The sequence below is a fragment of the Aulostomus chinensis genome, chromosome 11, assembly GCF_037954235.1.
Source record: "Aulostomus chinensis isolate RoL2024-O1b breed Wild chromosome 11, RoL_Achi_v1.0, whole genome shotgun sequence".
NCBI classification, from domain to species: domain Eukaryota; kingdom Metazoa; phylum Chordata; class Actinopteri; order Syngnathiformes; family Aulostomidae; genus Aulostomus; species Aulostomus chinensis.
Genome location: NC_141330.1, coordinates 1,737,338 through 1,762,913, shown reverse-complemented (window position 1 = coordinate 1,762,913; position 25,576 = coordinate 1,737,338). Strand labels below are relative to the sequence as shown.

The 25,576-nt window shown below is 46.6% G+C and overlaps 1 protein-coding gene across 3 annotated transcripts in view; it reads left to right on the top strand.

The window, feature by feature from the left end:
- bbs9 (Bardet-Biedl syndrome 9) overlaps window positions 1–25,576 on the top strand; it is a 154,521-nt gene that overhangs the window by 43,734 nt on the left and 85,211 nt on the right. For 2 of the 3 annotated variants that reach the window (XM_086217639.1, XM_086217638.1), the window contains 6 exons: window positions 1,825–1,929; window positions 8,968–8,982; window positions 15,324–15,464; window positions 16,169–16,264; window positions 16,390–16,562; window positions 17,975–18,127. In XM_086217639.1, the coding sequence (XP_086073765.1) occupies window positions 1,825–1,929; window positions 8,968–8,982; window positions 15,324–15,464; window positions 16,169–16,264; window positions 16,390–16,562; window positions 17,975–18,127 (683 nt within the window). The remainder of the gene's footprint in view (window positions 1–1,824; window positions 1,930–8,967; window positions 8,983–15,323; window positions 15,465–16,168; window positions 16,265–16,389; window positions 16,563–17,974; window positions 18,128–25,576) is intronic. The other variant, XM_086217640.1, reaches the window with a different exon arrangement.

Below are 25,576 nucleotides of genomic sequence, written 5' to 3'. Positions count from 1 at the left end.
CCCTCTTCTCCTCCCCCTCTGCTAGCTCTCGTCTCCTCCTCTGCTAGCCCTCGTCTCCTCCTCTGCTAGCTCTCATCTCCTCCTCTGCTAGCCCTCGTCTCCTCCTCTGCTAGCCCTCTTCTCCTCCCCCTCTGCTAGCTCTCATTTCCTCCTCTGCTAGCCCTCTTCTCCTCCTCCTCTGCTAGCCCTCATCTCCTCCTCTGCTAGCCCTCTTCTCCTCCCCCTCTGCTAGCTCTCATTTCCTCCTCTGCTAGCCCTCTTCTGCTCCTCCTCTGCTAGCCCTCATCTCCTCCTCTGCTAGCCCTCTTCTGCTCCTCCTCTGCTAGCCCTCATCTCCTCCTCATCTCCTCCTGTGCTAGCCCTCGTCTCCATCTTGCTGCCCACTGCTCTGTCTATCCACAGCCTGAGAGCCCTCATCTCCCCCTCTGCTAGCCCTCCTCTCCTCCTCTGCTAGCCCTCGTCTTGCCCTCGGCTCGCAGTATGATGTCAAGGATGAAGAGATTCGATTGAGTCAACAGAGAGTTACACACCTTTACGTACACATACGCCCAAGACCTCCTCCCCTCGCTGTCTTCCTCCACATGCAGGATATCTGTCTGGACACATGAAAACACACACGCTTGAGATTCAGTCACCTGTGACAGGCCGAGCTCAGGCCCATGACGCCCCATTAAACAAACACACCGCCCTGCGCGCGCGTGCGTGCGCGCGTGTGTGTGTGTGTGTGTGCGAATGAAGCCATTAGCTGTAATATATCCTTTCCTCTACGTCTGTATTTGATCCCTGGTTTTTCTCCAGCTTATTTGCACTCATCCTCCTCCTTCTCCTCCTCTTCTTCCTCTTCCTCTCACATTACTGGGATGTTTGAAGAGAAGCTAAAAGTCAACATCCTTCTCGTACGACATATAATTTCAGTTGTGTGTGTGTGTGTGTGTGTTCTTCAAGTTAAAGTTGGTTTATGTTCCTGCTGTGTCCTCTCCCCTCCTGGAGGTTTTCAGCGTGTGTGTGTTTGTGTGTGAGAGCGAGTGAGAGAGAGGGTGTACATCAAGTGGTCTGGGTAGCATTGGGTTTGCTTTATCCTCTCCTGTCTGCACCTCAAAAAAAAAATGCTGTGTGCGTGTGTGTGTGTGTGTGTGTGCGTGCGTGCGTGCGTGCGTGCGTAAATATTCAGTCCTAGAAATAAGAATTATTTTGAGTCGATGAAATTTGTGAAAAAATATTAAATGTCATCAGTATTTTTTTTTTGACATTCTAGAAGACAGATACTTGCAAGGGTGGAAAGTAAGTATTTTTATCTCGAGAAATTTACTCCCAAATCAGGTACAATGTTGAGGTATGTGTACTATCTTTTAAGGTTTTATGTTTTGGGAACCTTTTACTCGATTACATTTACCTGAACCCATCAGTTACACTGACAAGAAAGATTTTGTGTAGAAAATGTGGCAAAACTTGATGAAGATGATTTACTGTCAAAGGTCAATGGTTCGAGGATTTAACCTTCCCCAGCACAGGAATCGAAGATACCCGATCAAATTTTTACTTTTGATACTTCAAAAGTCAACCTAATATCAAATACTTTGAATGGCGCCTTTTACCAGAGTACTATTTTCCCTGGTTATTTCTTCATTTACTTGAGCAAAGAGTAACGACACACTCCTCTCACCAGATTCAAGTAAATCTAAGATGATGGCAGTACAAGAGGACTTGTGGTGGATGAAGTGTTATCATTGCTGGCAGTGTGCACACACACACACACACACACGCACACACACACTCTACCTTCTGCAGCTGATGTGAGCCCTCTGTCATTCTCTCTCTCTTCAGGTGTTGGTTCCTCCACTGTTGTGGTGTTTTCAGCTTTCCTCAACGGCCGCTACCCCCCCGCTGACCTGACCGGAGACATCACCGTGTCCTACACCTCGCCGACAGGTAAAACAGCCCACATGACACATTTGCTAACATTTACTGGTCTGGTTCCAATCCAGACCTTTACTTGAACAGAATAATCACTCTGACGGGACTTTCCAGAAACACTGGTAGTAATGACATTCTGTCTGAGACAGAATAAAACAATCAGACTTCACTCTGAACTGGTTTGGCTGCAACACTGCTGACTGCTCACTCACTGACATGTTAGAAATAACATCTGCCTTGTTTCAGCAGCGGTGCTGAAACATGCGTCGAAACTTCCCTGCTTACATATGAAACCATAACAGCAAGATACACGTCCTTGTTTGTAGTTTGCGTTCTATCTGAACACACGGCGACCGTGCTGACAGAGCAATATGTCCTCACGTAAATCACCCCGTTTCCTCTTTGTTTTTCAAATCGTTGCTGACATTTAATACCACTCCTTCAAATGATTTCCTGTGAACCGCCGTGTCGCACCGTGACTGACCAGACGGGCGCTCGTGGAGGGCGTTTGACACCAAACCAAAAACAGCTGTAAGATTTCACGTCATGAACTCACGTTAAAATGTTTCCGTATTAAGACTGATCCTGACTGGCACCCTTTGGTTCAATGCGGTTTCTTCCATACTTGGAGGACGTGATAACCTGAGCCTGCTCTCTGACTTTTGTGCGACAGCAAGTAGGATAATTTACTTGTTACTCAAAGCACACGTGAAAGAGGGGGCTGAAGTATGTCTGTCACAACACCTTTCCGTGTGACGTTCCATGGTGAATGCAGTTTTCCCGAACTTGGATCTTGTTTTTTCTCCCAAACTTCAGCACCGTGGTGAACGTAGCTGAACTCTCCAACATTCGTCTTCTGGCTCACGCCTCACGAAAAACGCACCTCTCTGATGTCACGTCATTTACAAAATGAACAGATGCTGACTGAGTCTTGGGCGGTCGGAGGTAAAATTAACTGAAGCGTTACTACTTCCAGCCTGTTCTGACACGTGTTGTTTAAAAGTAAAGTTCAGCGATTATTTATGCCTATAGTTCTGACAGTTAAATCACGTCCCGTTTTCTGTTACCAGCTGCTAACAGAGCGCTCGCTTGACGTAAGGACACTTGGGCGTCCTCCAGACAAGCCCAGTTCATCACCCCGCTCCTTCCAGGCATCTGTTTCCAGGACCCTACAATATTTCTGGAAGATATTACTTTCCACTGCAAACCAACAAAACCGCTCTTTATTTCAAATGTCACAGGCTTCAATTTATTTCAAAATACTGATTTCAACGTTCAAAAAGCAGGTCATGAAAAAAAAATCTCTGTTTTCATGCTATTGTTTCCCTTGGATCGCATTTGCTTTGGCAGGCCTCTGTAGGTGGAACCGTTCCACCTCCCCGAAGTACATTTAATGTGAAATGTCTGGAAATATTGGGAAGTGTTTCTTTTTAGTCAGGCTTTATTGTGATGCTAAAAATAGCAGAAAATAGGTAGTCTGGAGTGTTTCAGTTGGCATGAGAAGCCGAGCAGCCGGGACGGTCTGTTGGGTGCTGATCTCGTGTCTTTGATGACGGACGTTGGCCTGAATGAAGATGTGGGGGACGTTTTTTAATGGTTTAGAGGAGGAAGAGGAACAGTGGGGTGGAAAATACAGAACAGAGTTATATGAGGGGAAGGAGGTAAGGAGGTGACTGATGACTGGGTGGAAAGGAGAAAAGGGAGAATAAGTGCATAACCTTGGGTGGAGAGAAAGGAGGAGATGAATGCCATGATGGAAATGAGAGAGGAGGGAAACAGAGGACATGTGTTCTTGGGTGTGGAGATACTGGAGGTTGGCCTGGAGACAGAAGGAGGAGGAGCAGAGACAGGCTCATTTACACCAGGTGACCAAAAGTATCTGGACACCACTGATACCACAAAGCCACTTCAGTTGCCTCCGATTAGGCTTTTGTCCTCAGTGGAAGAAGGACAGTTATGAAAGATGCCAATATTGGGATTGGAAGAAGCTTTACTTTAAATAAATCAACGTGTCATCCTGAATTGACATGTACAGACCAATATGATTATTATTTTTGATAATTCTTACTGATCATCAGTAAGAGCCAGGACTGTCTGTGGGCAGGACAGTTGCCAAGTCCATATGTGACAGATACAAAACTCACCTTTTTGCCATATGGATTTTTCATGTCACCCAAACGTTGTATGTTCTAGAAGTGTGTGATCCATATGAATTCACATGGTGCGGCGTTTAAGAAGTCAGGATGGATCATAATATTGAATCAAACCAGCAAGTATCGCGATGACATGGCAGCATAAAGGAGGGACCCTTTTAATGGCAGGGGAGCTTGTATGATAAAAACCAGGAGTGTTGCTCTTGTCCCAGGTTTAGCTGCAGCTGATTTTCATCTGCAGTGCCTTTGGTAGGTCACTGTCAGTACTTTCAGGTGTGTACATTTTCACACTCGGATACAAGAACGAGTGTGTAGTGGCGCCGGATGAAGGTCACATGTCCTGTATCAAGAGTTGCAGTTGAAGAGAAATCTCGCACACTCAGACAGGAGGGAGTCTTCAATCCAAGACACTGCCAAAACGCATGAAGCTGCACTTCCTGAGCGTGTTAGTGGTGCCACTGGTGGGCTTTTGTGGACTTTTTCATGCACGTTTATGACGCGATTGCAGTGGCTTGATAGCCGTTTGTCTAGTGAGCTTCTAGTGACGACAACTGGAGAGCAACCAAGTGAAAGAAGAGGTGAAAATGCCTGTCAGGCTGATCCACGCTGCCCTGACCATCTTGTGGAGACCTGCCTGCTCTGAGCGCCACTGCTGATCTGCAAAGTGGTCTTCCTGAGAGCACGCATGCAGATGACTAATTGTGATTGTCTAACGTCGCTGAGTGGTCCTGCTAGCCTCCATTAAGACCTTGGCTTCCTCTCATCCTCTAAATGCTTTTCTGGTGTCAGAGGAATGCATCACTCTGTCTATCCGTCCACTTCCACCGGGCGGTGGTGATTACGCCTCGACACGGCTGCCCCTCCTAACATCATCCCAGCCTGTGGCTACCGTGCCCGTCCTAAAGCCCCACGAAGGCTTTGACATTTAAGAAGACTGTTGACTTCTTAATCCCTTCAAAAGAAACGCTGCGGCGGCTGCAGATGCTGCAATCTAGAAAGAATTTCATTAGTGCCCCTCCGAGAGTTTCCTAACACCCAGACAATGAGCCTCACACACAGTGCGATCAAATGGCATCAACAATACACTGTTAGCTCAATGAGCTGTCAAAGATAAGTTGCAGCTTTTTGTTGATCATTTCCATAAAATGCAGCCAGCCATGATTCATTCATTGATTGCTTACCCGATTCGCGTGGAAACGAAGGAGCTCGTTGGCAGTCGCTGTTGTTTTCCTCTGTTTTATTGAGCTTGCCAGAATGACCAGCATCTCCATATGTTGATGTCTTGGGGAAGCTGCAGTATTTTCATTAGGCTCTTGTTCAACTGCCAGTTCTGAACTTGATTTCCTTCTGTGCCTTTGTAGTCCGGCCGATGTTGCCTTTCCAAAGAAGATCATGTTCTCGGACCTGTTTGTTAGTTTGTACATGTCAAAACCTGCTGCTTGGCCGCTGGCCCAGGCACGCGCGCTGACTCCCGTCATCATGAGGTGCACCACTTTTCATTTGTCCTCTTTTTGCGTTGGGTTAGATTTATTTCGTATCTGTATGTACATTTCAGCTTTGCTGGGGTTTCCGTGCCCTCAGGTCATACATAGGAGGATTTCCTTACAAGTTAAAGTTCCTGTGACATTGGGAGGGTTGATTGACTTTCTTTTCTCAACAGAACGTTCAGGGGACAAGTTTTCCATGCAGAGTTCTGACGTGGTGGGAACATAATTGACTAAAGTTGAATGTTTAATGCATGGATGCTGATAATGATGAATAATTGAAGTTGCTTTTTCAAAACAAAAGGAACGGAGGATGTCCTGACTCAGAGGGGTAAGAACGGCAGGGTGGGTCAGGATCAGCCTACCGAGCGCCGGATAACGAGCTCATGACCAGAGAATTAAACTTGGAAACGGTTTGTCTCACCACTCTTACTCACCACGAGCGTCGTGAGAAACAGGAGCATGTTTTGGAGGCCCAAGAAAAAGCCAGTATGTTGTCAATTGAAAAAAGAAATATTGATTTTTCTCAGATGATTACGAAAACGACCGATTTTTACAGAAAAGATGTCTATAAAGGAGGATAGGATATTTTGAAATCTGAGATATTTCGGTTCAAAATAGAAGTTATAGCAGTTTTGTTTTACCACTTTTGTTGATATAATAAATCCTTGCTGTCATGAAACATTAAACTTCTTTTTTTCCCTACCATACCAGCTAATAGATCCAGAAATTCAGCCGTCTCATTTCTGAGCCTCTGCAGTAGATTTTAGAGCAGGAGTGATGGACTGAACGCTGGCTGCCCGCCAGGATTGACTAGCGAGAGTTTGCCCTGAGTGCGTTCTTGCTCCATTTGACACGTCCGTTACCTTGAACCGGAGCTTTCACTCAACACCGATGCACTTAGTTCTTTCTCACTCCGTAATTCTGTGTTTTCTTTGGCAACACACAGTGATCAGAGGAGATGTGGAGCATTTCTTTTGAGAACTAGAAGTTATGGAGGCCATGAAATGAAAGTCACAACCAGACAAGCACATGAAATCGCAGCATCTTTTCCTTTGAGTCCGTCTGATCAGCGGTGATCCTTGTGGACAGCAGCTCCTTACTTTTTCCTCTCATGGTGCATTTGTCATCAGCCTGTGTTTTGTAGTTGTGCGCTCCGATTTCTTGTTGTATTTTCTAAATTTTTTGTGCTTCACATTTGAATGTAACCAGTTTTGAGTTATTTACTGTTGTATTTGGCACCTCGCGGCCACCGTAAGAATCCTTTTGTGATGACAGCCAATCATTATCAAGCGCGTCACCCTCGGGAGTGTAAACGTTCAGATGCCACTTCTTCCTTTCCTGATACTGATTCTGATCCCTTGACTTTATGGGCCAATACAGAGGACTGCTGTGTTAAAAGACTACATACATGCCCAGTACGCTGGTGCTGTGTTAGAGCGGCGGAGAAGAGTCCGGGAGACCCTTGTTCTTGCATTCTTGACCATGAAGGAGGAATGAAGACTGACCGGTGGCTGGAGAGTTTCCCTCACAGTAATACTGCGTGGTGGCGATGGCGTGCGTGGGGCAAACCCATTTATGGACATACATGGAACATAGCTTCTGCTCTTACTGAGTCCTTGAGTTTAATGAGGATTATTTTGCAGTGGATTGATGGAAAATATTTCATTGAAAGGTGGAATAATGGCAGCCGAGGATCATGTCAGAGTTATTTCAGGGAGGAGAGAGGGCAGTGAGGAAGTGGGACTTTCACCAGGTTTAACAAGACGTGAACTTTCTGACTCAGCACCTCTGTCTTTTCACCGGCCTACGAGTTGCCATCTGCTTCTCATTCACCTTGGTGGGAAATCCTCATTGACCACTCAAATCAGAGCTTCATCAGCCAGACGTCTATCGCAGCTGCCCGGAGAAGCAGAGAGGCTGACTCTTTAAATTCCACACCAGCTGGCAGTGAGGAGACGTGCTCCCCTCTCAGAGAGGCAGATTCATTACTGGACTTTTAATTGGGTTCTATTTTTGCTAACGTTGCCGTTTATTTTAGCAGATAGCACACATTAACTTCTCCAAAGACTTCCACATGAATCCATTGGAAAAGTTAACCACAGGAACAAACTACCAGGCGCATCCATCAAGAACATGAAAGCACGTGGGAATCTTAACTGGTGTTGTCAGTGGTCAACATCCCTCCATCATCCACCATCCATCCATCCCCCTCCATCTTCTCCCTCTTCTCCTGTTGAGGGTGGTGGGGGTGGAGCCTATCCCAGCAGCCTTCCCCCTGGACAGGTCACCAGTCCATGGCAGGGCCAACACATAGAGACAGACAACCATTGGCTCTCCCAGCCACGCCTACGGTCAATTTAGAGTCTGGATTAACCTGGTCCCTCTTGATGTCTTTGGACTGTGGAGGAAGCTGGAGTACCAGAGAGAACATTATCCACCATAATTTCACGTGCTCGAGACCGGACCCTTCTTGCTGTGAGGCGACTTTGCTGACCACTGCGCCACCATGCCACCCGGTGGTGAACATAAATAACCAAATCACTGGGTGTGTTTCTGCTTTATATTACACAGGACTTCAGCTGTTATCGTTTCATCTTTATCCAGCACGATCCTGCAACATTTACCTACAAAGTAACTTCTGTTGCTGATAACTTGCATTAATCCTGCCTTCAAAATAAAAGCAGCGATGCTCTCTTATCATCGCGGGTTTGGTTGTTATCCAAGTTCTGCCTGGAAGTCAAACGGTTCTGTTGCTTGCTTGTTGCTAGCAGCCAGGCTAACATCACCTCTGGTTTGTGCTCTGTACTGTATGTTTACTTCCTTACTACGGCATGGATACCCTGGTCTTGCTTTGCTGTAAGAGCCGCTTGATCAGCTCGCAAAACAGAAAAGCAAGAACCTCATCACTCAAATGAAATGGAATGATTTCTGTTCCAGGACGGACAGTTTTATTGTTTAGCTAACCAGGAGTCCAACATTTAATTGGCTTCGTGATGAAGACAAACTGAGGAAAGTAAACTGTAAAGTATTGTTTAACATGACAATCACCTGCTGAGTACCAGCTAAATTACCACTAAAGAGACGTATTCAGGCTGGGATTGTTCTCCTCCTGGACCACACACGCTGCCATGTCGTCACTGTACCTCAAACAGGAGGAGAAGACAACCAACCCTGTTCCACAGCTCGGCTCCATCAGCTGTGCTTTCCTTCAGAGGTGCTCTCTAAATGTTCCACGGCTAAAATGTTCATTCAGTTTGAGATGTGAAGGTTCATTTGTTCAGACAGCAGAGCCCAGTTCATCCAGTGCTGTTTCATTACTGGTCTGAGTGGAGTTAAACTGGACTGGAGGAGACAAACATCTGCTGTCTTGTGTCTCTTTTTTTAAAAACTGTCTTTTCTTCTTCTCTCTGCAGAGTTCAATCCCAGCGGTAAGTGTTTGATCAGTTGTGTTGTTAGTGTAGAGCTAGTAGAAACACTCACACACACACACACACACACACACACACACAGTTGACTGCATAGACAAAGTGATCTAATGTATTGATTGAAATGGTCGACCACATGAAACACACATCAGCCAACATGTCTGACAGACGCCTCCGATATAACGGCCGGGCTCTAATGATAAAGACAAACATGCCAGACACATGTATTTGCAAGGAGATGTACACACACACACACACACACACACACACACACACGACTATATATACAGGAAGAGACTGCTGCCTACTGTTTATGTTCTTGTAACATGATACTTGGCAAGAGTCCGTCACACACACTTTAACACACATACAGACTTCCTCACTGTGTGGAATAAGTAAATATCCATTTATCCTTTTATACTCTATGCAGTCTACAGAGAAATTTCATCCGACACACACACATTCTAGCAGTAGTGCTCCTAATCGTCAGCAGCCAGTGTTTGTTTTAGTCCGTCTGAGTTTGTGTGCCTTGATACAGAATAGGATGTCCTGTAATCTATAGTGGGCTTAGAGGCCCAGCGCAAGTCACTGCAACTGCAAATTATATTCAGATGCTGCAACACTCGAGTACAAACAGGCCCGGATGCAACAAAAAAGTTTGTCAACACGGACAACAGTAGGAGCAGGAACGTTTTTGGATGGAATGCAGGTTGGAGCAAAGATGGATACCGAGGTGGAAGTCGGCCGTGAGCACAGAAGCCTCCCAGCAAGGAGGCTCTGTTTGCCGTGTGAGTGTGGCGCTGGCGTGGGCTCTCTCCAGGTGCTCTGGCTTCCTCCCTCACAATGCAATTTAGCTTAATTGGAGACTCTAAATTGGCCGTAGGTGTTAATGGCTGTCTGTGTCTTGCCCAACGGCGGCTGGCGTAGGCTTCAGGCCCCCCTGTGTAGACCATCGGTACTAACGCCTGAGGGGGCGTTGCACACAGCTTCCACCGTGGGGGAGAAGGGTCCCCTCCAGTGATGAAAGTAGCCTTTTCCTCTGAGAGCTGGTTCCCTGTCTGTTTGGGCACATCAGGGGCGGACTGTCCTCCGGGTTTGTTTAGAAACAGACCAGCTACGTTGGGCCACACCGGATGACTGCCTTCATAAGCAACCAGAAAACTGCTGCAGGGTTTGTTGAAAACCGACTTATTGCCTCCCAGAAGTGACCCAAAGTACAGACGCACACCAAACTGTAACAGAAACGAATTCTTGAATTTGCATGTGAACTGAAATTCTTTCTTCCCTCAAGCAATAAGAAGTCATGAATGGATCCATGGGTGCTCTGAGCTTGTGTCAACTCCTGAAAGAACCAAGAACCGTTGCACCCCTAAATCACGCCATGGTTCACTTGGAAACAGAGTTCCAACTATTCAGCAGGACCACTTTTACACGGTCCGACCGTGGTCCCGACTGTGGCCCAGATGTGGTTTAACACCTGAATATCATTTTGTTTTGAATCAAACTGAAAAATCTCCATGACTGGACCAGATGAGGCCGGTGTGAAAAGACCCTTTGACCTTTATTGTTGCTTCATAACTGCGTATATTATTGCACAACGTGAGTACGTTCACCAGTGAACTCCTGGTCTGACATGAAGGAGAACGTTTATACAAATCTGTCAGTCACACAGACGTCAAGACCTGGATGTTCTGGCCCAGAGTGGAGCCGCTGAATGCCAGTCACTCATTCAGAATCACTGCATATGAAGATGGTTTGTCTGGGGTGTACTTTTACTCCCTTTTTATAATTTCCTTCATGACACACACACGGGCACATGAGCGTGTAATGCAGACACACACACACACACACACACACACACACACCGCTGACATCACTGCAGCTGTGGTAAGAACCTGATCCTGTACATTGGTCCTCTTCTCAAATAAACTGTGGTTGCTCTCTCTCTCTCTCTCTCTCTCTCTCTCTCTCTCTCTCTCTCTCTCTCTCTCTCTCTATTTCCCCCTCTGTGTCCAACTCACTCTCTCACACACACACACACATTTCAAATAATTAGAATCAGAGTCCTCGGAGACGTGTATACAGTGGAGCTACAGCAGCTTTAACAAGTAGCAGCAGTTGTGCTCAATTGTGATTTTAAGTGTGTTTAACAGTAGACAAAACTTTTCCACATCACCACGACTGTGAGCAAATGGAGGGAGGTCAGGGGTCAGACGTCACAGCACATGATGTGTCTACTGAAATCTAAACACCCCAGACTGTGTCTCACAGGAGAGTAAGATCAGAGCGCAAACGCGGTTACCTGGGTTTACTGTAACTAATGGTTAGTCACTCGCCCACCAGCCTATGGTTAGCTGTTCCCTTCCCGCCACCCAAACGATGAATGATCTCAGAGACCCGTGCTCATCTGTTGCAATGGCAGCTCTCAGAAATTCTCATCTCAACTGTTAGTTTTTGCCGACCCTTCGTCTGCGCTGCAAACGGCAGGGCTCTTAGCAGGCTTCATTAGCTGGAAGTTGCTGCGTTTGCTGTCGAAACTATCCGGTGATGCGTGAGTTTCTGTTTTAGCAACAAGTATTAACACAATATTGGAAAGACAGAAAGAAGGACTCGGTTTTCAAGAGGAGGGGTGATCAGGTTCTCATCGGCTCTCAGGCCAGACAGCAACTTTGAGCGCTGATACTGTGAGAGTTGGTCGGCTTCAGAGAAAGTTTGATATTCACCTCATTGATGTCATTCCTGTAACATGCATGCCTGCCTTTTGTTGTATCTGTGTATTTAATGAAGAACATCTGTCCTGGAGTCCTGAACATTCTTCCAGATGTTGTAAAATGATTCTTTATAAAGGTGAAACTGCAGTAACACACACACACACACACACACACTGGTGCAGGTAAATCTCTGTGTGGAGGGGAGTAACCACAGACTGGGAGGGAACTTAGGTGGAGTGGAACAAGGTGAAATTTATAACCACACACTAACTAGTAAATGGAAAAGCTAAATTTGGAAAAATGTTTCCGCTGCCATTTCCCAGCCCTTCACAATCATTCCATTCCCTCCTTTCTGTCCTTTTTTTCTCCTTCCGTCTGCCTTCACATTCGCCTTTATCTTGTCATCTGTTTTTATCACTTCTCCATCTCTGTCCCGTCCCCGCCATCTTCTCCCTCCTGGTCCCTTTCATTACTCTGCCTACGTTTCCTCTTCATCTCTTCTGCACCTACTTTTAGTTCTGGTTTTAAACTCCTCACAGCAGCCAGGCTCAACTCACGAGTGATGAGTGTGAGCATAAAACCTGCTGAGTTATTTTAAGAATCAGGTAACTGAAAACGACACGAGGCAACTGTGGGCAACGTTCGGCCGTTTCTTAAGCGATCCAGCGTGCGTGTCAGATAAGAGCCACGTGGCCGGCGCTTACTAGAGTCCAAAAACATCTTTATGAACTCAGCACTATGATAGTGAGAACTCGAAAATCGGGCCATGCAGGCGAATCGAGCAGGTGCACTCAACTTCCAGTTTGACCCTCAGTTAATGTGCAGAACATGATTTGATCCGAGACCTCCTGCTGTTACCCAACCAAACCGAAATACAAGCTCAGGTCTTAAATCCAAAAACAAGTAATTTCATGGATATTAAAAAAAAGAAAGAGCACCCAGCGTTTTACAGGTTGTATGTGGACAGGAAAATATCTGTCTTGACCTCGGTAGGTCAGGTGATGGACGCCATACTCGGCTCAGACAGCTGTCCCTCCCCCTGTGTCCTGTTCTATTTGTCGTTCTTCCTCTGGGGGTCGGTGCGTCACTCCTGTGTTCGCTGCTGTTTCCTTTGGCCTGATGTCACACCTGTTTTTCAGCTCATCAGTTGTGAGCCCTCTGCAGGTATCGCGCCGAAGCGTCTTTTTAAGGCGACTGTCCACACTGTGACGCTTCTACTTGGGTCCACCTGAGATTATCAAGAACGTCAGCACCCGTTTCTACTGCGGGGACACTGGGAGTCCTCACTGTAAGAACATGAGTGAGGACAAATCTGCCGCTGTGGAAGGTGTCATGGATGTGATGTGGATCTTTCCTATGAACATCGAGAATAAAAGATCTCGTGATTTGCTCTTTAGCTTAAGTGATTCCAGCTCTGGTGTTTTTGAACATTTTTTCCCGATGGAGCAATTTCTCAACTTTATCAAGCCACACTGATTTTTAGAGACAAGCATGTGTTACACACCAGTACACTTTGAATGCAAGTGTTTTTGATTTTAGTAATAAGGTAATCGTAACAGGACGGATCTCGTTTCTTAGTTTGATTGTGAGCTTTAGGATTCCGCGAGTTGGCAATGGGGGAGAAATGGATTGAATTAATAAAAACTGAGCAGCTTCTCCGTTGAATCCCTGATCTTCAGCCTGATGGAGGCAGATTTTCTCTCTGAATCTTTCCTGCGTTCAGGAGGACGGGGTTCGGACGCTTGGCTGGCTCGGACGCTTGGCTGGCTCGGCGCGTCACTGCCGTATCCCATCTGGCGCTCTCAGTTTGACAGTAGCAGATCTGAGAAGACCGAGCGTGTTTCTGCCTTTGTGGCCGATTCGCCACCCATGCACTGGTCAAGTGATGTCCACTTTCCAAAGCACGGGAGCGCGTTTCCTTCCTTGCTGGAAGTCAGTGGTGTCATTCATTTGTTCTGGAATTCAACTTAGAAGTGCTTGCATCAGCACTTGCATCACGGCTGCAATGATCATCATCAGATTCAGACACAAACAGATTTAGTGGCTCATCAAACGGTCATTGAAGTCCTGTCGCTGTCACACGTCCCAGTCAGCAAAACAAAAACATGACTTTGTACGTCTCCGATGTTGAGTGGACGGCTTGGACGCGGTCCAGGCCTGTCGCTTATCATCCTAACGATTGATAATGTGATGAAGATGTGAAGTTTTTGCTCATGGATGGACTTCTGTTGTTGGGGAAAGGAAGGAGTTTCAGTGTCAGGAGACCCGGGTGAGAGATTTCTCCTCTGATGAAGTAAATGCACTCTGACGATGTGGTGGTTAGATCAGAGATAAGAGGTCATCGTGAGGCAGGAGAGACAAACAGCTCCTCCTCCTCCTCCACAAACTCCATTTTCTCTCCCGCTCTCCTTCACTTTCCTGTTTTCTCCTGTTTTCCTTGGCTTCTTCTCTTCCCTTCTCTCTCTCTCTCTCTCTCTGCCTCATTTCATGTATTCAAACCAAATTGAATTATTCACATAATCACATAATAATTGCGTGGCTGGAGTGAAAAGGTTTACAGGAGTTGTATGTAATTATTACTATCGGTAATAACCTGGAACATTCCATAATTAAAACACCCCCCTCCCATCTCAGCTGTCATTTCTCATATTATTTCTCTTTCAGTTTCTCACACTGTTTTATTTCCACTGGGTTTTTTTGCCCGACTCAGGTTCGCTCCCTCTCCTGTCGTTAGCTCACCTCCTCTCCCCTGGTTCCCTCGCTCCATCTCTTCTTAACAACTGTTTTCCTCCATGCTGCCTTTCCCTTGCTCTGTTATTTTAGCTAAGTGTAGATTTCTGCCAAGCTCAGCACTGCTTAAACTCAGAACAAGGTTATAGTTGGCCTTCGCTCTCCTCTGTATTTTTTCTTCTCAAAAAATTCCCCCCACACACACTTTTCACAAAACTTCCCTTTCGGATCTTTGACAAACACCCCTCCGAACCTGGTGTTGATGTTGAGTCTCTTGCTCTCGTAGCTCTCAGATACTCGTGTAATCTGAATATCAGCAGTGTTGACTGTGCTAACAAACGCTAACGTGGCTGCTGTTTGGAGAGAAAGCTGAAAAGACGATGTGACGACCTGGTTTGATTTGCCGTAGGGGAGTTTGGTGGTCGCCACTTCAAGGGGATATGAGCTGGAAGCTTGGGTTTTTTCCAGGAAAGCAGCAACAGGGGAGATAAGAGAGTACTTTACGACACCAGTGAATTAAAATATCAGACATACAGTTTTTCAGTAGCATTCACAAAGCATTGGAGCTTCAGTGGCTACAGCAGCTGTGCAACCAACAGAAGTCCTCAGAGAAAACAAGAAGAAGAGAAGAACCTGTTGGGTGCAGGAGAGCGACTGAGAACAAAATGTCTAATATTATTTTGGCTGATAACGGCATTGTGACATGATTCACTGTATCAGAAGCAATAATCCTTCTCATGTTACTTACGTTTCAAGAGCCACATGTGAGCTATTTGGATATTGTAGAAGAGCATCATGCATTTCCATAACATTGAGATCTATTGCTCAGAATGAAGTGTGTGTGACAAACACGGGGAGAGTCCAGAAGTGGAAAATACTTGTCCACCTCGTTTTGTCTCCCAGGAGTTCCTAAGGTTCTTCAGTCCAGGTTCAGTCTTCCTCTCGCGCTCGTCTGTGTTCCTACCTCTCCCACCAAATCCACCAAGTTCAAGATCACGGTGGACACCAACCAGCCACCAGTTGACCTCACCGCCATCTTCCCAGGTAAACACACACACACACACACACACGCTCTACTCTCTCTCTACCAAAACTTTTCCATCCACAAACAGCACTGACTGGCAAATTAAACAGTTTCATTTGCAACAAAAGTTTGACTTGCAACTTGGGGGAAAAAAATGCTGTGCAAGGTTTTTCCCTTGAAATTGGGATGTTTGATTCCCTGATAAAGATACCAAATGAAGCCCATACACACCCATCAGACACAACAGTGATGGCACAGTTGCTTATTTTCCTTACAGTAACCATGCAGGCTCTGCTGGGAGGGAAACGTCCAGCGTATTCCAGGTCATTTTGGACCTCCTCCGTTGCGTCGGAGCAGGGGGTCAGTGAAGTGGCCACTAGAGGGCGTTCATCAAAAGTCAAATGGCTTCAGAGGGAAACAAGGAGAGGAAATGACAGTGTTGATGTGTATACGTGAACATGGTCGTGTGTGTGTGTGTGTGTTTCTTCCATGGGAATCTCTTCAGTTCCCCAGTTATCTGACAGTCGACTACAATCAGCAGCTCGGGACGTCTAAACACACACTCTGGCTTTTGTGTGTGAGTAGGGACTTGTACAGGCTCTTGTCTGCTGACATTGTGTGTCTTTGTGGAGAGTGTGACTGTATTTTGTTCACCTTTTGTTGGCGTCCTGCATCATGGTAGGCTGCCCTATCTGTCTCATCACACTCCTCTCTGTCTCTGCAGAGTTTTCAGCTAAATCTGAAGATAAGGATGGTAATAGCTTGGCTCTCCAGTTGCTGTCAGGAGCCAAGGTTACCATGCAGGCCTCCAAGACCTCCCGTGAGTCTGACGAGCACTTTAAACCAACATAGACATCTCATTTCAGGTCTAAACAAAGGGACTCCTGAATGCTCAGTCATAGTTCCCTGCACTCTGCTAGTTTTGTCTGTTTGTTCCTTTTTCAGAGCGCTACCGTGTCCACAGTGACAGTTTTGAGGACATGTGGCTGGTGGTGAAGGAGCTGGTCCAGAGGTTTGACCTGCATTTCTCCAAACTGGGGGTCAAAGACTTCAGACAAAGTTTCAGTGGGCCGATTCCTCTGCAGGAGTACTTCCTGTCTGTAGACCACCATTTCCAGGTACACAAACACCCACCCAGTAGCCTTCTTTTCCCTTTTTGTGGGATGATTGGAGCAACCAGACTGTAACTGCAGGCGTGGTGTGTGTGTGTGTGTGTGTGTGTGTGTGTGTGTGTGTGTGTGTGTGTGTGCGCGTGTGTGAGAGAGCTGGAGAGAGAGCCTGCATATTTCACAATGTACAGTAAATACAAATGTGTGGGAGTGTGGAAGTTAACGGGCAGCTTATCAAAGAGGAGCATTTGTATGACTTGCTTGCACCAACAATTACCACTATAGAGCAGCGCAGGGGTGAGATGTTTCTGTAGTCCAACAGGAAGTTAGCATCTCAGGGGTGAGATGTTTCTGTAGTCCAACAGGAAGTTAGCATCTCAGAGGTGAGATGTTTCTGTAGTCCAACAGGAAGTTAGCATCTCAGGGGTGAGATGTTTCTGTAGTCCAACAGGAAGTTAGCATCTCAGGGGTGAGATGTTTCTGTAGTCCAACAGGAAGTTAGCATCTCAGGGGTGAGATGTTTCTGTAGTCCAACAGGAAGTTAGCATCTCAGGGGTGAGATGTTTCTGTAGTCCAACAGGAAGTTAGCATCTCAGGGGTGAGATGTTTCTGTAGTCCAACAGGAAGTTAGCATCTCAGGGGTGAGATGTTTCTGTAGTACAACAGGAAGTTAGCATCTCAGGGGTGAGATGTTTCTGTCGTTCAACAGGAAGTTAGCATCTCAGGGGTGAGATGTTTCTGTAGTACAACAGGAAGTTAGCATCTCAGGGGTGAGATGTTTCTGTCGTTCAACAGGAAGTTAGCATCTCAGGGGTGAGATGTTTCTGTAGTTCAACAGGAAGTTAGCATCTCAGGGGTGAGATGTAGTCCAACAGGAAGGTGTTGAAGATGTTTCAGCATTTCAGGAATGAGGCATTTTTGCAGTCCAACAGGAAGTTACCATTTCAGGAATGAGGCATGTTTGTAGTCCAACAGGAAGTTAGCATTTCAGGAATGAGGCATTTTTGTAGTCCAACAGGAAGTTTGCATTTCAGGAATGAGGCATTTTTGTAGTCCAACAGGAAGTTAGCAAAGTGTACAAAGGTACAAAGGGAGCATTGGCCAATGAAGGAACTGCACCACGATCACATGGCCTCAGTGTCACCACCACTAAGCTTCAGGCTTCTTCTTTTTCTACTCTGATGACCTATAATGACCCCACAACCTCTACAGGCTCCTGTCTGACTGGCAGTTTCACCCAGGGCACAACAGTCACTGCCCACACAACAGCGCCACAGCGAGTCAAACATCTCGAAGGAAGTCCATAAAAGCCTCGTGAAGACTGGTGTCTTAATTTATTGCCAGAATTAAAATCATGCACAAACAACAGTGTTGAATCTTATTGGTAGCACTAAATTGTACCTTCGATTCCCCACTGCCAGCTGCGTGTCAGTGCCCAGCAGTACCAGGACCTTCTGTCGGAGAGGGCGGTCCAGTTCAGAGCCATCCAGCGCCGCCTTCTGACTCGATTCAAAGACAAAACCCCAGCGCCCCTGCAGAACCTGGACACACTGCTGGACGCCACATACAGCCAGGTCAGACACACACACACACACACACACACACACACAGAGTTCTCTTTGGCTGCTTTGATGTTCACATCGGTACTGAAGGAGAAATCCAGGCTGCGATGACTAAGAGGAGCAGCCTGTGGAGCTGGAGGCTTCATGATGCAGCAGGCCTGCTGGGTTGGTTTGCTGATCAGTGGACCTGCGAGCGCTGAGCCCGGAGTGTCTCAGGACCCTGAACATGCAGGAGGCCACATATCTGAGGCCCTGCGGTTTCTGTTTTTCTGAAAACAGACGGAGTGGCAGAATTCAACAGTTAAAGTGGCAATAACACATCAAACTGTGGCTCTCGAAGAGAGGCTGAAAAGCTTGATAGAATTGATCAAAATCAGGACTCGTGTCTTTGCAGGCCAATTTTTCTGCTGCAGGGTCATTTTTATTTGTTGCAGTCAGTTACGATGTTTCCGTTTAAAAGGGAGTTTAGTTTTAAGCAGATTTTAGAAATGCAGGAATGGAGGAAATGCGAATTACAGCTGTTTCCATCCAATGGTTTGGAGCGAATTATCCAGGTTACCTACGGCCAGTCAGACGATGGCGTTATAGGCAACGATACAACCTACTTTTTTTTCCTCCTGAATGAAGAAAGACTCCATCTTTCCCTCTCAATAACTCTTACTCTCTCTCTCTCTCTCTCTCTCTCACACACTTAGACAGCGTTGACGTGGTTGTGCAGATTTACAGTGTGAGAGTTGCATTCTAATGATTTATGGACTTCCTGTTTTAAGGTGATTAGCTGTGAGCTCACACCCAGTCACTCACACAAACACACACATACATACCAAGTCTCACACACACAGACACACACACACACACCAAGTCTCACACACACACACACACACACACACACACCAAGTCTCACACACACACACACACACACACACACACACACACACACACCAAGTCTCACACACACACACACACACACACACACACACACACACACACACACACACACACACCAAGTCTCACACACACACACACACACACACACACACACACACACACACACACACACCAAGCCACATAAGTTTAAACAGATACAACCTGTTACATTTACATGCACACCCAGGTGCCGACATTCTCCTGCTCTATTACAAAGTGTGTGTGTGTTTCCTGTTGCAGAGTGTGTGTGCGTCCTCTTCCTTTTTTTTTTTAAGCTTTCAGAGAGTGGAACTGCAATTATTGTCACTGTGATAGTGTGTGTGTGTGTGTGTGTGTGTGTGTGTGTGTGTGTGTGTGTGTGTAGAACCAAGTGATGGTTCCTTGACCCTGATGTTTATTTGAGAGGCCAGCTCGGCAGCCATCAGTTCCACCATCATTAGCTTCTCGTTAGCGTAGCGCAGCTGTGTGACATCATGGCTTCATTAGCTGTTGAAGCTGTCAGTACTGTACGTCACCGTTTGTGTGGTGATCAGAGCCGCCCTCTCTGACCGCGGTACCCTAACAACCAGGGCTTTCCCAAGAAACACATCTCTGTTTCCATGAAAAAAAAGATGTAAAGTCTTAAGATCAACCATTGATGGAAAAAATCAACAACTTGTGTCATGTGCATGGAGGCTTAGAGGGGAAGGTAGATGGTTGCGCCCAACCAAAAAAGTTCCCCAACAGCAAGGTGCAGGTATACAAACCCTGTCACCTGAATAGTATTTTAGACAGATCACGCATCACTCTGGCTTCTGTGATTCATGAGCTAACGCATCCTGGAGCCCACTGTCACAGGGGGATTTCGGCACCGCTGCTGGCTAGCGTCATTGAATCTAGCATCTAACAGAGCCCTTTTCCTCGCTGCAGCAGCTCACGTCATCTAGCAGTGATGATGGCGGTGTAGAACTGCACCTGCACTGCTAGGCGGCAGTCTTCCATCCCTCCAGTCTCTCATTTAATTAATGAATTAGAAACTGGTGGATTTGTTGGCTGTAATGTTTTATTCCTGGTTTTATACTCATTCACATTCATTGAACCTTCCCTTGTTGTTTATGTGTTCATCACTGTAAAACTTTGTGCAACCTCTTCAAACTTTAGTTCCTTGAGTTTCAAGCTGCAGGTTGAATGACCTGCCAAAGCGCCATTATCTCACGCTACTTTAGCTCCTTCCCTTCGCCTGATATCGTCTGATACCATGACTCTGCCTCCTCAGGCTAATGCTTTCTCCTGTCACTCCTGTCCATCACCCTTTCTCCCTCTCTTCCCGCCATCCAGCAGCTTGTATGCGGGAAGTTTCTGACACATTATACACTCTGTAATGTATACAGACCCGCCATAATGGAGGCTATCGACGGCTGGTGGGAAGAGTGATGAATGCATCAAATTAATAATTCATGTCAGTATTGGGAGACGTGCTGCAGAGGCCAGATCAGCCGTTGGACTTTAGGAGGAGGACATGTTTAGTGAATACACATGAATGAATTAACCATGTCGACAAAGAAAAAGAAAGAAATATTCTGTCTGAAAATGCTTTTCCTCTCAAATCCACATTATATTTTTGTGACGTGTCAGTCTGGTAAATCTACACACTCTCTCGATGTTTAGAAATAACTGCATATCATGAAAGTAGAAGTTCTGCCCTGGAGCCTGAAATAATCGTTTGTGGTAAAGTGGAGATCAGCGAATGTCTCGCATTGGTTAGAGGTACAAATTGTAGCTCGTCCATCGTATCCCGACCCGACCGAGGCAGCGCATCACCAGAGAGTTGGGTCGTCAACCCTCACCCAAAGGAGAAGAATCTTCTCTTTCCAGTCCGTGTAGGTCCCATGATCTTGAGATTCATGGCTTAAGTGACAGAGTGTGTTTCTGGACACTCGTGGCTACGTGTTTGTATTGTTGGGTGGCTGGCCTGGGCTGCTGCTTCCTTGTGCTCTAGAGACTCGCCATCGCTGAATGAGGAGCCCTGGAGAGCAGCTTAATTTCCAGCATGCCGCCGTAGCCCCGGTTAGGCCTCTTGATTGAGACTGCAGTCGAGCCTCGAGGTCTTTTGAGGAATGAAGTGACAAGATAGAGCAGGACTAGCTTGTTTGGGTGCTTATAGATTGTCTCGTGCTTTTGTGTGCTCACATCATTTGGTGTTTCAATTTTCTGCGTTCTTAAAACAAAAACAGAAAAAATGTAAAGTTTTGCACCAAGGGCTCCTTCCAGCAGTTCCTTGCTCAGAGGGACTCGCGAGTATGGATGGATCAAAGTTGGACTTCCTCCTTGACTTGTCCCATTCTGTACGTTTCTCCGGTCAGTAGCAGACATTTGAAACAATGACTTCCCAGTTCAAATCTGCAGCAGGTAAAATCTCACAGAAATGTTTACCTCATGGCGCCGCGGCACCATGCCAGCAATCACGCTGTCATTAGAATAGCAGAGGAATGTGTGGCCGATCAGGAATGCTGGTGAACCAGGCACCTCTCTCATTTTGGCTTGGAGGAATGTCTGCTGGGTAAAATTTTTCTGCATCAATCTTGGTTGAAGTGGGGATTTCCCCCTCATTAGCAGTGTGTGTCTCTACATGCAGCGGCCGGCCATCGTAGATGAGCCGACAGAGATAAGAGGAACGGGATCCCAGTGGGAACACTCTCCGGTCGGCTGTGCATTTATGCGGCGGAGGATAATATTTCCATTGTTCATGCTGCCTTTATGGGCCTATATTTTATTCATGAATTCCTGAGAGCTCGCAAGCTTCATCTGACTTTATATGTGTGTACGTGTTAGCACAGGAAACTTTTTAATCTGTAGACCTTAGTGGCTGCATTCCAAAATACACCCTGAACCCTTTGACCAGCTGAATTTGATTGATGAGGCTCAGAATAAAGTCAGACTCATGAATGATTGTTTGTTACGTGTCAAAGAGGCTGTAGGGAAGACAAACAGCCACGGACTGAATTCACCAGGTCATTTCCAGCTCTGCTCTGTGAGTATCTCTGTCCTCTGTCCAGGTCAGAGATGTGTTCCACCCCCTCCTTCCCCCATCACTCTTAAAAAGCCATCAGTCACTGCGACCCCTGTGTTTTACTCTCTCTGTTTTAAGACCCTTTAACTGGGGTTTGACTCTTTTGAGGCAGCCGTATGTTAGTGTGACGTCATTCTACCCAGCGAACTGATTCGTAACCTCTCAAATTCGAGGGGAAACTCTGCTCCGTCACTCAAAGAAATAAAACCTAAAAGCTCGTAAAATTAGTTTGTGGAACTGGATTGTTAGAGGCCAACGGGGGCAGAAAAGAGGGTGGCAGGCTTTTCAGTTTCCATAAATAGTTTCCTCATCACTGTTTGCTCGAGAGGTGAAACGTCTGTCGTTTGTTAGTATTAGCATTAGCGATGGACTAGCATGAGCTACCATCTGGGAGGTGGCGGAGGGGCTCGGGAGTCGGGCCGGGCCGAGCCTTGCTGAGCTTCCTTGTAATTATGAGTTCAAACGCTGGAAGAGGGCAGCTCGCTGACTGACGGGGTGACTGACAGGCCGTCCAGGGGCCTCGCGGGCCCCTAATGGAGGCTTCTGGTAGACAGCAGCTTGATTTATCTGGCCCCAAATGGAGCTCTAAACATGGCCTAACACAGATCCCACTGTGGAGCGTAGGACCACCACCATTAACAGCCTGGTCTCTCATTCCCTGTCTCTGTGTGACACGGGGAATGGAGTGTGTATGAGGAAGTGCAAGTTACAAGCCTGTGTATGTACGTGTGCTCATGTTTCACTTGGCCATTTCTCTGTTTTCTTATTCATGACCGTTTGTGTGTTAATATACACGCTAGCAAGTGTGCACATCAGTTCATATGCACTTGTGGAAGTGCAGGCGCTGCGCTGGATTGTGTTGCCCTGTGAATGTTCTCCCACGGAATAAAACTTGTGACGGAATAGAAGTAGACCTTGAAATTATGAGGGCTAATCCAGAGTGAGGCTGAGCAGACCCAGCAGGACCTTCCCTCCATTTTCAGGCAGCTCCAGTCGGAAAGAGTTTCAATGCATTTAATCTTTATTGACCATCACTGTACACGCAGTAACTTTTCCAGAGATGATTATAACACACCACTGGATCAGAGCTTCCGATCCAGTTTGGACCCAGGTCCAAGTCACCAAGCGGACCCTTGAGGTGGAGGCCTAAAGTTTGCTGGGCTGGGTTTCATCTCACAAAGCCTGTTTCGGGTGTTTTCACACATTTACAAGTGTCTATGCAATGATTGTGTGTCCTGGTCTGGTGTTCGCTTGCATCGGGGCTGTTTGTGTGTGTGTTTGTCAAATGAAAATGAGACCCGTCCTGTCTCTTCCCCCATCACTCTTCTGACCCAGGAGGTGTTTCACCTCAGGAACACACACCAACACCCATCAGCGCTCTCTCTCGCTCCCATACAGGCAGCGGGGCCGTCTCCAAGCTGAATGGAGCTCAGTGGCGTGACGGGGGTCTCAGACAGACGCTCTGTTTATGCGACTGACTGTCTTATCAATGAATGGCCGTCTTTCATTCAGCTGACTGACACTCAGGGTTTTGTGTGTGTGTTTCTGATGAGGGTGGGCTGTCTCGTCGGCCGAGGAGTTTTTTTTTTTCCTTTTTATTACCTGATGAGGAACCACAGCAAAGCCCACCTCTATACACACACACACACACACACACACACACACACACACACTGAGCCCTCTGTTGCTGGTGCCAGTTGTTGGCTCAGTAGGGAGGGAAGTTTGTTTGCCTCTTGTTTTTGTAAATGTGACACCATCATTGATCAGTTATCCTGTGATGGATCCTCATCTCACCAAGTCCACCTGCACGGTTTTCAGTTCCTGTCTCATTACGCCTGATATATGACACAGTCGTCTGATGTGGACATCGTCAAGAGATACAGGGATATTATTAATCTGATTTTCAAGCAGATTTTTCAAACTGGACGCTCAGACGCCATAGGACTCATGTGCTTGTGCGCCGCCCCCGTCTGGATGACACTTAGCATGGATGTGTGTCCAGAGGGGCTGAGCCAGAACTCGCCTCCGTGTCAGCGCCCACTTGTTGGTAACTTCTGCATATGCGAGGGACGCACTGCACCGTCAAAGCCTTGCATGGTCATGGCTGTGGGGCGGTGGTCCGCCAGCAGGCAGAGACAAACAAAAACAGCTGCTGCTGTTCTGATTCTGGCTCTTTGTCTTTCACATGTACTCTCTCAGCCAGTTTTCCTCTCAGCAGAAGGCACTGAAATAATTTGGCAGGTACCCTGAAGGTTGGTCCATAGTCCAGGTACAGCCCCTCACCTCAACACCTGCTTGCCCCACTCATGCAATAAACCCTTGGACCATTTCTTTTCAAGCTTATTATGATTTAATCAGTTTATCTCACAAGATGTGCTGGCGTACATTTTCTGTTCACCTCCGTCTCTGCACCACACCTTCTGATCCGTTATGAAAGACATTCGCTCATCTCACACACGACCGTTATGTCAATAAATTGGTTTTTAATTTGCCAGCTATTTAATTCCAGGTAGCATTAAATCATTAAAAACACAGTGTAAATGTTACATTTGGCTGTGTATCAGTGGATCGCTTCAACGCTGTGTGATAGAGCTTTGGTTCTCCACCCAAACTGAATCAGCCCCACCCTGAGCAGACTGGTTTCGGGTCAGGTCTGGCTCTAATTTCTCTTAATTCCCTCAGGCTGGGGCTTCGGTTTCATTTTATTTATCTTCCCCGGATTTTAATCAGGTTTGGGCTCATTAAATGCCGCAGTGGTTGCGGGCATGATAACACACAATCCTCATCTGTTCTAGTTGGGTCGGTCCAGATTTTGGACCTGACACAAGCTGTGGTTTGAAAGTCATGTAAAAAAAGAAAAAAGTCACAGAGGGAGGAAGAGCAGAGCGAGGATGAAACATCTGCACTGTTCTTTATCAAGCAGACGTAGATGACCTGCCAGAGGATTTCCTCATAGATGTGGTAGAGCTGGAGGAGACTTTATTATTAACATATGGATGTGGTCAGAGGTGGGAGGGGTACAGAGGCTGTGGGGAACAGGGGGTGAAATGCAGAGACGGATGAAAAGTACGACAAAAATAAGAGAGACAGACAAATGAAAGGAGTGAGACATTGCTGCATAGAAGGGCAGAAGGAGGAGGAGGGCAGAAGAAACTCAAATCAGAGAAGGAGATGAATGGAAATTCAGACACTCAACAAGATGAAAGTGCAAATACGAAGAGAAATCGAGATGGAATTGCAAAGATCCATTTCAGGACAGACACAACGAGTCTAGATTAAGAGGAGGAGAAGGAGATAATATGAAAAGAGAGCTCTGAGTTATGGGAAGACGGAGGGAATCTCCTCCCTCCTCTTCCTGCCCTCTGATCTACAGCTGAACAAATCAAAGAACAAATCTGAGTTTTATTGGTGGTTCTATTTCCTATTGATCTGCTTTCATGTGTCTGCTGTCTGTCCTGGAAACCACTGATGAGTGACGCGATCAA